The sequence below is a fragment of the Lagenorhynchus albirostris genome, chromosome 8 (assembly GCF_949774975.1).
Source record: "Lagenorhynchus albirostris chromosome 8, mLagAlb1.1, whole genome shotgun sequence".
NCBI classification, from domain to species: Eukaryota; Metazoa; Chordata; class Mammalia; order Artiodactyla; family Delphinidae; genus Lagenorhynchus; species Lagenorhynchus albirostris.
The window spans coordinates 70,931,058-70,944,900 of NC_083102.1; the positions used below are offsets into that span (position 1 = coordinate 70,931,058).

Consider the following 13,843-nt stretch of genomic DNA (forward strand, 5'->3'; position numbering starts at 1 on the left):
ATGGCAATTTTAAAACGTTGAAAGGGCTTCTGTTTTTAAACAAGAGTCTGATCCACAAATCAAACTTATGTATCGTTTCAATTCATTTATCAGTGTAGAAAATTAACCAAAATGGATTCCTTCAAAGGTTATTGTTCAGTGTTAGAGTTGACCTTAGTCCTGCCATTAATTATCTGTGTACTTTTGTCAGATCATTTAACCTTAGTGATCTTTGGTTTTCCCATATGTAAGATGAGGGTGTTAAGCAGGATATTTGCTAGGATCTTTCAGCTCTAATATCATATGAAATTAGATGCCTAAGAAGTTAATTTGGAGCATAACACTTTCTTTGGTTAAGAGTAGACAAAACTTTTAGGATGTTTTAGTAAACATATTGCTTTTAGTTTGTAAGCTATAGTGTAAATTGGCTGTGCTTACAGTCCTGATTGGCAGCCAGAGAAAACATTAGTCCTTATTATATTAGATCACAGTGGTTACATGGGTTAACTTCTCTTGGCATGATGTGGCACTGTTTTAAAAAAATTGAAATAGTTAATAGTCCCTCATGCCAATACCATTTAGTTGTTTCCCCTATTGAATCATTCACACTGAGTTTAGTGATTCTGTTGGGAGTAAAAAGCAAAACCAGCAGCTTTCTTGTCACCATAAGAAATGGGTCTGGAGGGGTCATTTGGTGTCCTCTTTGGGAATAAGCTCTTGGATTAGGTAGCCAGGTTTCTGAAGTGTGTGTGCCCCTGAAGAAAAAGATGTGCTCTTCTGTGCTTAAAAAATTGCAGAGGTTGACCCATCATCTGTTAGAAATGCACTTGCAGGTGTTTTTCCAGAAGTGCTCATGACTCTCAGCCCACCACGCCACCCACAGACATTTGCTTGCTCTCACATTTGTTTTGAGAATAATAACATTTTATAATGCTTTTGTTGGATTACACATTATATGGAATTTGCATTGCCTCTTTGTGACTAATATTGAATAACTTTGTTTCGCTTAATTCATAAGTAAAAACCATAAGCAACATACTGTGCTGAAATGTTTAACTCCTTTATTCAAGTGCCAACACAAAGTAATTACAAACAATTCTGGGACACAGAACCAAGCTACTGTTGCCCCTTCTGGGACTTCTCAGCCATTCCAGTGAAAAAAGTAGGGAGCAGGTTTAGTGTAAAATCTTAAGATGCCAGGGAGCTCAGGGATAGGGTCTCCAGCACACTTTCCTGCACACACAAGTGATTTTTAAAATACCTTTTGTAAATCTAAATAAAGAAATATAATACTCTTTAGAAAAACTCAATTTTGAAGTGTGCAAGTTTTCTGACTTGAAGGTTACAAAGTACTAAACATTGCAAGTTAATGGAAATTCAATTAAACATTTGTTTTATGGACTAATCTAACTAGATGGCAGCACATAACAGCTTACTGTTTTGTTTAGTTTGCAAAAAACTTTTGTGTGTGTGCTTGTGTCTTAGAATCTAAGCACAAAGCAATAAGAAACTCAAACAGGGAATCTGGTGAATTGTCTCTAAAGGATATGGCAGTTATGGAAAGAAGTACAAATGATCTAGATGTGATGAGTAAACCAAGGTGTCATTATTCTGAGAGAAATTTGTATAACCCAGTAGAGTGGACCCTGGCAGATAAATAACATTAAAAATACGTGTGCAGCCCATAATCAGAATTAAGATGATTTGGAATTTTTTTTTGATTTTGATTTCTGCAAAAAAAAAATTAATGTGGAAAACAACCAATAAAAGGAAGTAAGACAGGCTGCCCTTCTGAGTCCATTTGGAAAGTGATACAGGATTTTTTTTTTTAAACAGCAGCATTAAAGCTTATTAGCAAAAAATGACTAGTTATATGGATTTGAACTGTCTGAAAGTTGTTGTGCTAAAGTAACAAAATATTTATTGTGACAAATTTGTTTCATACATGATTAGTATAAAAAAATGCTTCAACCCAAATCAGTAAAATGTTCATTACAATGTTTAAAAAAATAATTACAACATAGGAGATTCAGTTGCATAAAAATTGTGAAAATTGAGCCAGTACACTAAGGCATAACATTTTTTTCTTACTTTCTGATGAGCATAATGGTTTGAAATGAGTGGACACAAAACTGGAAAAAAAGTACATAGTACATACGCTTTTTACCACCCAGACATTTGTTATTGAATGGACTTGCTGTATTCTGAAGTACTTTTGAAATTATTCTATGCCCTGAACTACTTTTAAATAAATTGTAATGACTGAATCCAGCAGTATTACATGCAAGTAGATGACACTTGTTATTTTGAAGATCAGATAAACTTTTTTTTTTTACTCTCCAACCTTCTCTCTGCCAGCCATTTATTTTAGCTATTCCATAGTCCCAAATGTTGGTTAGTACAGGGTCAGCATCTTGAATTCACTTATGAGCAGGAAGAATGGACAGCTCCCTCTAAGATGTGGTTCTTGACCTAGGTTACCCATTAAAATCCACTGAGTGGGTCTCAGTTTCTGGATGCCTAGGTTGTAACCAAAGTTAGGCAGGAGCTCTGAACGTATGACCCAGACATTAATACCTTTTAAACTTATGCAGCTGATTCCAAGGTTCACCAATATTAAAAATCAACAGAAACTCAGTTTCTTAACATAAACTTAATGAGGTAGAGACAAAGAGGTGAATGGAGTCAAATATTTGGAGATGGGAGAGTAACAAAAGTAAACATTTACCTGAGAAACAAAGGTGGTATTAACTCAGAAGTTTCATGCACAAAATTTTTTTTAAATTGGGAAAAATGTTCTTTATTTTGAAGTTGTCATGGGATAGGAAAATGAGTTCTAAAAAATACTCTTCTTTTTCAAATATGATTAAGCATTTTTAAAAAATGGGCTTCAGGGAAAACCTGGCATCTTTTTGAAAACCTTCATAGTGAGATCTCCTCTCTTGCTTCAACCATGGTAATTTATCATTTCAGTTATGATATTTGCTTGCCCAAGGCAAATCTATAAATCAAAATGAAGGATATTTTATTGAGTGTTGTGTATAAGGTAATTTCTCATAGCCATTTTAGGGCTTACCATTTTCACTTACCATTCTAGGGCTAAAAGTAATTTGGTTAAATCTCCTTATGTTTATAGATGAAGAAACAAAGCTCCAGAAAGGTACCTCATAGCAGGCTATGGGCACGTTAAGGACATGTGACAGTCAGAACCCAGAACTCAGGGCTCCTGACTTGCAATTCACTTTCTTTTCATATGACTGACAGAAAGGACCAAGAGCTTGTCCGACTGCCTGCCGGCTTAGTAGCTGCCTTCCTTCTTTCATTCCCCTTTCCTTATAAGAAAGCCTCTGAGGAGAACAGGTTATTAGATGATGAGGGATCTATGGAAGGAGAGAATGCAGTGCGGGGAGGGGATAGAAACTATCTTCTTTGTAACATTTAAAGAAGCAGTTGGTTGTAGCATTTGAAAACGCCGGTTGGTAAGCTTGGGCATGAGCAATGAGACCGGATTTTTTGTGTTTGTTTAAGAGAGGAAAGAGTATCGACAATAATGAATAGGTGTGAACTGATTTGTTAACTATTAAGAATGGGGTTTGTAACAGAGGGTAACTTTGACAGTCATAAGTCATTTATGATTCTTTAGTTTAACTCTGTAAGTCTGCAGCCCTGCAGATCTTTGTAGAAAAAAATAAAAACGCATCCCTATATTTAGGGACACTGGATGAAATATTTTCAGAAAATGAGATATTTCAGTGGAAATTCTTGCCTAATATGTCACCACTTTGAAAATGATTAAAGAAAATGGGGTCTCCCCCAGCAGAGGCAGGTACTTTGACTTGTCAAATTGAAGTTGGACATTTTCTCTTAGTTTGGAACTGCCACAAAATAAGCCCTTTCATGTCCTCAGTAATACCAAACCAATGCAATCCATCTGTTCTGCTAAATTATTTCTAGTTCCCTAACCAAAGGCACTGCTTTTTCATGCATTTTATCATGATTTTATGCCCTTTATTATATTTTACAAAAGGTTCTGATTCCTCCAGGGCCAATGAGAACTGATTAGGACACTGGCCTCAATCCAGGCTTTGAACAGAGGAGGGGAAGGAATAGAACTATTTCCTTTTTTCCCTGCTCCTTGGCAGAAAAAAATATGAATCTATACCGTGTGTGTGCTCTGTGTGTGGGTAGGCTGCATTTTATCCTGTCACAGTATGACTTTGTAGATCATGTTCAGAACATTCCTTCTATAATCAGGTTGCATTAACAGGCTTTAATTCAGAAAGACTACTTCTTTAGGAAAAAACCACGGTGTGTTGTGATACTCAATGATATGGTCATTTTGAACAACTTTAGCAAACTTCAAACGTGAATGTATACTGTTTGGGGCTCTGATCTAATAAATAAGATCATATTCCTCGGGTGCTTAGCACAGGGTAGGCGCTCAGGGCGCGTGAGTTCCTTTCCTGCTTTCAAGGAAGAAACTACTTGAGTGCAAGTCACAGAGAATGGAAATAGAATAATGAATACCTCCTACATGACAGCGTTTCTTTACTAAGAAATTGAAGGAAGAGCTATAAAGTTTCTTTCTTAGACTTATATTGGCAAGTTACTTAAGACCTATATTTGCATCTCAAGTGAGAAATACCCAGGTGGAGACCCATGCCATCCTTTATAGGCATTGAGTGTCCGAATATACTCAGAATTCTCAAAAATTCTTTTGGTCAAACTCATAGATGACTTTAGCTAGGCATCCTGCAGGCTAAATATCTCTGAGAACGGAAATCAGTATCTCCCTAAATTACAGTTATCAGAGCACTTTATCCTATTTTCTGACTCATTGCGCTCTTGACCTTTGGCTCAAAAGCGCATCATGAGACAAAATTGAAGGAATAAAGGGTACACAGGAAATAGAAAATATGGGAAGGGATTAAACGGAACTATCTATATTTAAGCATAAACACATAACTTAATAAATTACTGATGATGATACCAGAAAATGAAAACTGTTGGAGACCTCAATTTGAGAGGAGAAGTAGAATGTGACAAATTTAAGACATCTGATAATAGTGAGGCAAAACGAACTAATAAGAAAGGAGAGCTGGTGCTGTTTCAGAATTTTTAGTTAGACATCCACGGAGTTCCCACAGCAGTGCCTCTTGGAGGTATAAATCTCAGAGCATGCTTTCTCCAGATCCTTTCTCCAGGTAGAAACATGTTTTCATATTGAACTGGTTTTCACTGCCCTCTTTCTGTAGAAACATGTACACCCTGTTTGTGGGTCTTGTTCTCCAGCGGCCTTAAACGCAGAAAGTGATCGTCAAGAATTAGTGCTTATATTTAGCGTAAATATTTTTTAAAGAAACATTTTCTATAATAATAAAAAGAGTCATTGTAAAATGCTTCCTGGGAATCAAAAAGAAGTGTGGTGGGGGGAGGTGAAGAAATCAAAGGAAATACTTGTATACTTTGTTACATTTTAGTAGTGAAGGGGAGATCTTGAGTATACTAAAAAGTAATACTCTTAGAAGAAGTGAAAGCTAAATAGGCTGGGCCAGATGCTCTATCCTTAGTGTTAGTTAACTGGTATTACACAAGGGAATGACTGAGATTCAGCAGGTGTTCTCTTAAGATTTATCAGTTCTTGAGCTACTGTCAATAATTGAATCTTGCTAGCAGATTATTTTTCAAATGTGTGATTGAACATTCAGCCTGAATACTAGTGGGATTGTGGGAGAATGAGAAAGGACTTAGGACAAGCATGGAATGTATGCTATGTAAATATATATGAGTAGTTTGTGAAAACATAAAGATATATTTATTACTAATGGTATTTAATGTTACACCAGAGGCAAAAATTCAATGTAGAACTGAAAAATATCTTTATAGAAAAGGAGAAAGGGAAAAAATGATGGCGCTTCATGATAGTAGTCCAAACATGGGTCTAATAGTTAGCTACAGAGCTGGCATTGTTTAAGATAAAGATGTTTCACTGTATCAGCGTATAAGATGGTAGTGGCTATGGATTTCATAGACTCATAGAAGTGAGAGCTGGAAGCCCTGTTATTTCATGGTGTTCACTATTCTGCCAGACCAGGACCGGCTGCCGCAGTCTGGTTTCCAGTGTGCTGCTCATTCTAACATTAGATGACTCAGACCATGGAGTTACTACTACTTATCTTGGGGGATTTTCCTCCAGCTGAAATCTCCCAGTTAAAATGTTTCCCTTTAATAGTGACTTAGCACTTTCTCTTTCTCATTACTTGTCATTCTGCTTCTTTGGTTGTTCTGATCTTCCATAAATGTCTCCAAATCTAATGTTTACCAGCAAGCCATCTAGGTCAATAACATGTTTGTTTATTGATCAGAGCAATGGTTGACCAGATGGCCATCATAAATTTGCCCTAGTCTTCAGCATTACCTACCTGGTTTAATTTTAACATTCAGCGCCTACCTGGGAATAATTTCTCTAAAGCGTATTTTTATTTTTCTGGAAATGTCAATGGGGTGTCAAACACAGGGAACTTCAGTGCCATCACAAAGAAATTCCATAAGCATTTGTTTATTCAGCACATAATGGCACAGTGTCAAGAAGTTTCTGTTTTACATCACTCCTGTTACCTTCTTCTTACCCCTTGGGTCCCTCACCATTCCTTTCTCACTGTGACATGATGATTTATTTTCCGTGACAAGCACCTCTACGCAGTAAAGCTCTAGGAAGTGTCAGTGTGTCGAGGTTCTCCCTGCCTGCCCCTCAGGGGGCCACACGGCAGCAGCCACACCACCTCAAACTAGGGGGACTGAGCAAGGAATTGTCTTGGTCCTGAGAGGTGTCCTTGTCACCTTATGTTTCCACGTCAACCGGTGATTCATGGTCAGGAACATGAAAGGACAGGATTCCCTGAACAGATTCTCTCTGAATTTTACTGTAGTTCTCTGCTAATATATTACTTTACAAGTGTCTTGTTTTGATAGATATTTTAAGTAAAATGTTAACACGGTTCGGGTAATTTTAGGAAAGCACAGCAATTTTTAAAATAAGGCTAATTAACTTCATACACCAGCACGTTTATTGGGCTCAGAGATGCGCCAGCTGAGAAATGTGACCAGGAAGAACACTTTGTCCATTGACTGACTGAGATTTAATTTATGTACAGTTTTGTCTGTGTTGAAGGACCATTCTTTGTTAGCTGAAGTGAACGTTTCTGCCTAGCATGGGTGTAAAAATATTGACTGAGTCTATAGAGTGTCTCAGACTGTCTCTGATTAAACAGCAGTTATTGTTTTTGTTTAATTTCCATTCTGTCACAAACTAATGCTTATATAAAATACATTAAAAATGAGATACTACAATAGTGAAATAAAAATTGAAGACATACAAGATTATATTTGATTCAGCAGACATAAAAATACTCTGTCAGATTACTATAAAAGTTTCTAAATATTTATTCTCAGCTTTATGCAGACCTCATCACAGACCATTCATAAACACTTCCTGAACTGTTACTGATCCCAGTGTTACATATTTTGAGTGGCATTTGTCTAGACGAACACTGTTGTGAGGTGCACACACATGAAGTGATCAGCATATGGGTAATAATCAAATACATTAAAATGTATTGGTATTTACTTATGTCCTTTAAGAAACAATAAGGAATTTGTTTCAACAAGTTCTTTGGGTGAGTGTGTAAAGTAAGAGTTGAATTTACTTGTTAGCTAAGCAATAGCTCCTGTTTGTTTTTAAGTTGGTACTTTTACAAAGGAGTTAACTATTAATTATTATTAATTTTTAATTATTATTAACTTTTTTGTTTGATGCTTTACATAATTATTTTATTTCATTTGCTCCTCACAGTAATACTATAAGGTAGATGTTATCTTCTTTTTTTTAATAAATTAATTTTTACTGGAGTATAGGTGCTTTACAATGTGTTCGTTTCTACTGTCAGCAAAATGAATCAGCCATACATATACATATATCCCCTCCCTTTTGGACTTCCTTCCCATTCAGGTCACCACAGTGCATTAAGTAGAGTTCCCTGTGCTACACAGTATGTTCTCATTAGTTATCTATTTTATACATAGTATCAATAGTATATATGTGTCAATCCCAATCTTTTTTATAGATTTTTTTTTTATGCCAAAGAAGAATATGCTTAATGTCAATTGCCCACTTAGGCATAAGCAATCCATTGGATCTGAACCTTGCATACACTTATTTTTCAAGTATTATTATGGTACCTCGTTAATGCACATCCGTGTCACACTCCTACATGATGAAACTCCGACCATTATTAATCATCTTAAATGTGACTTGGGGTCTTATTTTCTCCTAAATGTTGTCAGTGAAGTACTGTAGGTCTCTGCTGTTTTCTTTCAGCGAATTCAAGGTCGAAAAGCCAGCCTGGAGGAAATACAGCTTGTTCATTCTGAACATCACTCGCTGTTGTATGGCACCAACCCCCTGGATGGACAGAAGCTGGACCCCAGGACACTACTAGGTCTGTATGGGCCTCCATTCTACTGAGAACAGCACATTCCAGCACTGTCATTAGTCAGCGCTGCTGTCAGTTCAAAATACTTGGCAAGCAGTGAGACAAAAAAATCAGCTTTTCCAACAGCACTGCTCTGTGGAATGAGTCGTTTACAATAGAAGTCAATGTAGATGAAGAAAATCCCGCATTAGAAAAAATGACACTGCAAGTTTCATGATGTTTACTTTTATTTGAATAGCATTTGTTCACTGTGTTTTAGCTGACAGGAATAAATGCACTGTGGAGTTTGCTGGCTTACATTTTTAGACTAAAAAAAATAGTTTTTGTGTTCTTTATGCAAATTTATCTTCACCTTTCACATTTATTTTGTGTCTTTCAGTTCTTTTTTCTATGACCTTAACAGACAAAGGGTATAATACAACTTATTTTAAGTGAAAACTCCTTACTGCTACACCTAGAACACTGTATTTTATAGTAAGATTGCATTTTAAATCTTAATATTATCAGAGTTTAAAATCAAATTTATGTTTCACAGCTTTATATAGACTTTATATGAGCGATAGAAACAACAGATTTTGAAGAAAGTTCATGACAAAACCGTATTTTAACGGAAACAATCTATTAATTACGTTTATTCATAATCTTTTACAATGCAATAACAATACATGACATGGCAATGTATGACAGAAAGATCATGTTTTAAGTTTTTTAACTAAAAAAGGCATTTGAGGACTTTTTCTTGCCCCTTTCTTTCAAATAAACCTATTGTGTCAGTTCCAAATTATTGGACTCTTTCACGCAATTCAGTATTATTTCAAAATGATTTTATGTTAACTGGTCCTAAACAATTCAAAAGCAAGTGTATGACATGTAGTAGGCAGGCATCTTGGAAAGCAATTATAAGGGGAAATTAACAGTTACCAATTATAACGCTAAAAATCTGCCCTTTTAAAACAAGTGACAGGCATCCCTAAATTTATGAAATAAAGGTATATGGTTGAGTGTGTGTGTGCATGTACATGCATGCAAGGTAGGGAGAAATTGACAGAAAAGGGAACACAGAAAAATTACTCAATTTTTAGAAAGTGTATTATGAAAATTTGATGATGAAAATCAATTTGTATAGTAGAATTAAAGTCATATATGGACTTCCCTGGTGACGCAGTGGTTAAAAATCCGCTTGCCAATGCAGGGGACACGGGTTCAAGCCCTGGTCTGGGAAGATCCCACATGCCACGGAGCAACTAAGCCCGTGCGCCACAGTTACTGAGCCTGTGCTCTAGAGCCTGTGCTCTGCAACAAGAGAAGCCACCACACTGAGAAGCCCACACACTGCAATGAAGAGTAGCCCCTGCTCGCCACAACTAGAGAAAGCACGCACGCAGCAACAAAGACACAATGCAGCCAATAAATAAATAAAATAAATTGATTAAAAAAATAATAAAATAAATATTCAAATTTCTTTAAAAAAAGAATTAAAGTTATATAGTAACATAAAGGACAGTGAGTCAATCTAAACATATATAATCTGTGTGTTTTTTTCTTCTTTCTGTTGAAGGAATCCATCTCTGCACATGCAGATTTTTACATAAAGTACTTCTTTTGCTGTGGATACTGTCATAAATGTCCTTATTTTAACATGAATTAATAATCCCACCCAGTTTACCAAAATGATGAAGTAAACCAAACAATAACTTTCATGGTCTTCTGTGGTCGAAATACTGATGCATTTTAAAGATTGGAAGCTATGTCCATTTTGATTATTGTTAATTTAGTTAAGAGAAAACAAGTAGAAAACCTTCCCTATTTCTTTTCTTTTCTATATTTTTTAACTAGCTCTCAAATTATTATTCAACCTAAGCATAGGACTAGGTACTTTGGATTTAGTTAGGATAAATTTACACATAGGTGTTTAGATGTTCCAAGACCACCATTATTCCACATTTTAAGAGAAAGGACATATTTGTAAAAGAAATGAAATTTAAACTCCGGCAACTTTGAACTGTCATACTTATGAAACATGGCAATACCACTTTTTTTTAAATGAAATTTGACACTTTTGAGAAAAACAGATTTTCTCAAAACACACATATCATTTAAAGATTTGATGATTTAGAAATGAATTCTAATACATAATTTAGAACTTGGACAGAAGTCCTTTTCAAGTATGTATGCAATGAAAACACCAAGTACCAATTATTTAATTTTTACAGTTTTGATCCAAATGGCCATTTATCTCATTAGTTCTGAATATTTAATGTGAGATAAAATTCATACAATTGATGATTTTAGAATCAACTTTAGATACACATGTGGAGTTCCATAGGCACCTCTCAGGGATCAGTGCAACGATGTCAGCCTTGAGTGCAAGCTACAGGAGTAAAGGTAACCAAGGATGTTGCATTGCTAGGTCTTGATATCGAGCACTAAATTCCTCTTTGATGATGCTTCTGAACTGTATCAGTTTCTCTCATGAATCCAGAAACTTGGCCAATTTTCCTCAATTCAGGGTCTCAGTTAAAAATCCCATTCTTTTAAAAGTTTAATTTTTCATAATTTTTTGTTCTTTGTGAAATTTGAGTTCTTGTGGCTTGTTTTTTGTATCTAAAAGACCAGATTGAAGCTGCCTTGTATGAATGTATAGAAATTCATAGCCATCAAGATATTTTCTCTCTCTTTATCCCTTTCTTTTTCTCCCACACATCCTCTTCTTCCTCTGATCCCTCCCAACACAGATGGTGAGGGAGGGGTTGTCGATGCACACACACAGTAAACTGAAATTTATTCAATTCTATGAATTCTCTGAATTTAATTGATACTACTACTTTTGATAGTTATGTTCTGGAGTTAGGAGAAAGGATTTAAACAAAAGTTCATTATGACCGGACCCATCAGTCTTCGTATGTTGAAAGACATCTATAGCTTATAAAATAATTAGATTTGAAAATGGGCAGCATTTATCTCTTTAAATACTCTAGACCCTGTAAGGTGACACTTTTCAAACATTCTCTTTAGTCATTTCTGCCGAGAGGTTTTTCCTTAGCATTAATATTCCTGTCATTCTTACTACCAGTTTTCGTTATCTTGTGGCTAGCCAGAGCTCAGTCCATGGGTGAGGCAATATAACATTATTAAAAAATAAATTGAGTCAGTTCAGTGAAATAAACATTTTTTGCATACTACTAAATTTAAATTATCCATTAATTTGGTTGTTTAATATTATTTAAACAGTACTAAGCTAGATTCTCCTCAAGTATTAAATCATTTATTTTCTGTATTCCCTTAGAGTTTAAGAATTTTTTAGATTACTTTAAAAATTACTTCAGTACACTGTAATATTATCTTTAACCTTTTTCACTGACTATGGAATGAAGAGTTCAGACATTAAAATATACATTATTATATATTTTAATTTCACATATGACATATGAATACATCCTTGCAAAATATTCAGTGACACAGAAATATCTTTGTTATGAGGAACAACTTAAGAAAACTTTTTACCCCTCCCCAAGCTATCCATAAATTTTTTTTTTTTTGCGGTACGCAGGCCTCTCACTGTTGTGGCCTCTCCCGTTGCAGAGCACAGGCTCAGTGGCCATGGCTTACAGGCCTAGCTGCTCCACGGCATGTGGGATCTTCCCGGACCAGGGCACGAACCCCTGTCCCCTGCATCGGCAGGCGGCCTCTCAACCACTGTGCCACCAGGGAAGCCCCCATAAAATTTTTTATGTATCTTTTACTGAAGTCAGTATTCCAGCTTTAATATTTTTTCATGATTTGTTTATTTTTTTTGTTGACTTTTCATCTTTTTTTCGTGAGGCTCCTTATATATAACGAGATATCTTATTTTTTCGTTTGCACTTACATTTTTCTTTATCATTTTCCATCTGTTAGCAATTGCATGTGAAAACTCATACAATTTATTGTTTTCAAAATAAACTTTCTTCTGTGACAGTAAAATCTATTTAGACTTTTACTGACATGATGTGAATTCCATCACAAACCTGTTTTCAATTTTCATTATTTATTTCATTGATCATCAATAGAACAAATGAATTAGGATAAGTGAAATGGAGGTTTGTACCTGGTTCTACCACGAATCTCCTGAGTGACCCATATGAGTCACTTCAGAGCTGTTTAACTGTGATGTAGAAATGCCCACTGCCGTTCCTTTAATTACTTTGCAAGACAGATTTTAGTCTTGGAGGTTTAGGAGTAGTAATTTTTTGTTTTCTCTATACATGTAGTAGATAATGTAGAAAATCAAAGTGCAGGTAAACAAAAATGATTAAAAATTCCATAAAATCTCAATTCCAAAAGATAGTCACAAGTAAGATTTTGGCATTTACTTTAAAGATACATTTATATGTATATTATATAGATCCCCAAAAGGTTATCCTATTTATAGTGATTTGTGACTTATTTGTTTAAAAAATTGTGAATGTTGGAGAGATTTATAGTATACTTGGTCTTAGCTATATCTGAAGTAGAACTTAAAGATAGGTCTGTATACTTAAATAAATGCTTTAATATTTGGAGCATGTAAAAAATGACAGTGTATTTCATAAACTTTGCGGCTCAAAACATTACACTGGAAGGATACACGTAATGAACAGCTGAGTTATTTATGATAAGTTATAAACAAAAAAGGTATTGTGATAAACATCCTGTAGGGCAGTTGAAAAAAATCTTGAGACTCAACTTTCATAAGTATGTGTTTGTTCATGTGGAGTAAAAGGCTCTACATGTAATAATATATGTATTAATTTGCTTTGAGTTCTTAACTATCTAAAATTTGATCAGTTTCCTTCTGACTCAAATGATAAATACGATGTGACATATTATGTGTTAATAAACACCAAAAATTTTAAAAACTATAATTATATTCCAATTTATATATTTTTTCATGTCTTCTTACTGTGTAGGTGACTCTTCTCAAAAGTTTTTTTCTTCATTACCTTGTGGTGGACTTGGGGTAAGTATGAGTTTGTTTACTGCTTTTTAAAAAAAATTTTTTATTGGAGTATAGTTGATTTATAATGTTGTGTTAGTTTCATGTGTACAGTAAAGTAAATCAGTTATACATATATCCACTCGTTTTTAGATTCTTTTCCCATGTAGGTCATTACAGAGTACTGAGTAGTGTCCCCTCTGCTATACAGTAGGTCCTTATTAGTTATCTATTTTATATATAGTAGTGTGTATATGTCAATCCTAGTCACTCAAATTATCCCCACCCCCTTTTCCCCCTGGTAACCGTAACTTTGTTTTCTACACCTGTGACTCTGTTCTGTAAATAAGTTCATTTGTACCATTTTTTCTTTAGATTGTACATACAGGCGATATCATATGGTATTGGTCTTTCTCTG

At 35.0% G+C, this 13,843-nt stretch overlaps 1 protein-coding gene across 1 annotated transcript in view; it reads left to right on the top strand.

The window, feature by feature from the left end:
- HDAC9 (histone deacetylase 9) overlaps window positions 1-13,843 on the top strand; it is a 586,393-nt gene that overhangs the window by 270,506 nt on the left and 302,044 nt on the right. Inside the window, exons 15-16 of the mRNA XM_060157126.1 lie at window positions 8,357-8,477; window positions 13,400-13,449. Of these exons, the coding sequence (XP_060013109.1) occupies window positions 8,357-8,477; window positions 13,400-13,449 (171 nt within the window). The remainder of the gene's footprint in view (window positions 1-8,356; window positions 8,478-13,399; window positions 13,450-13,843) is intronic.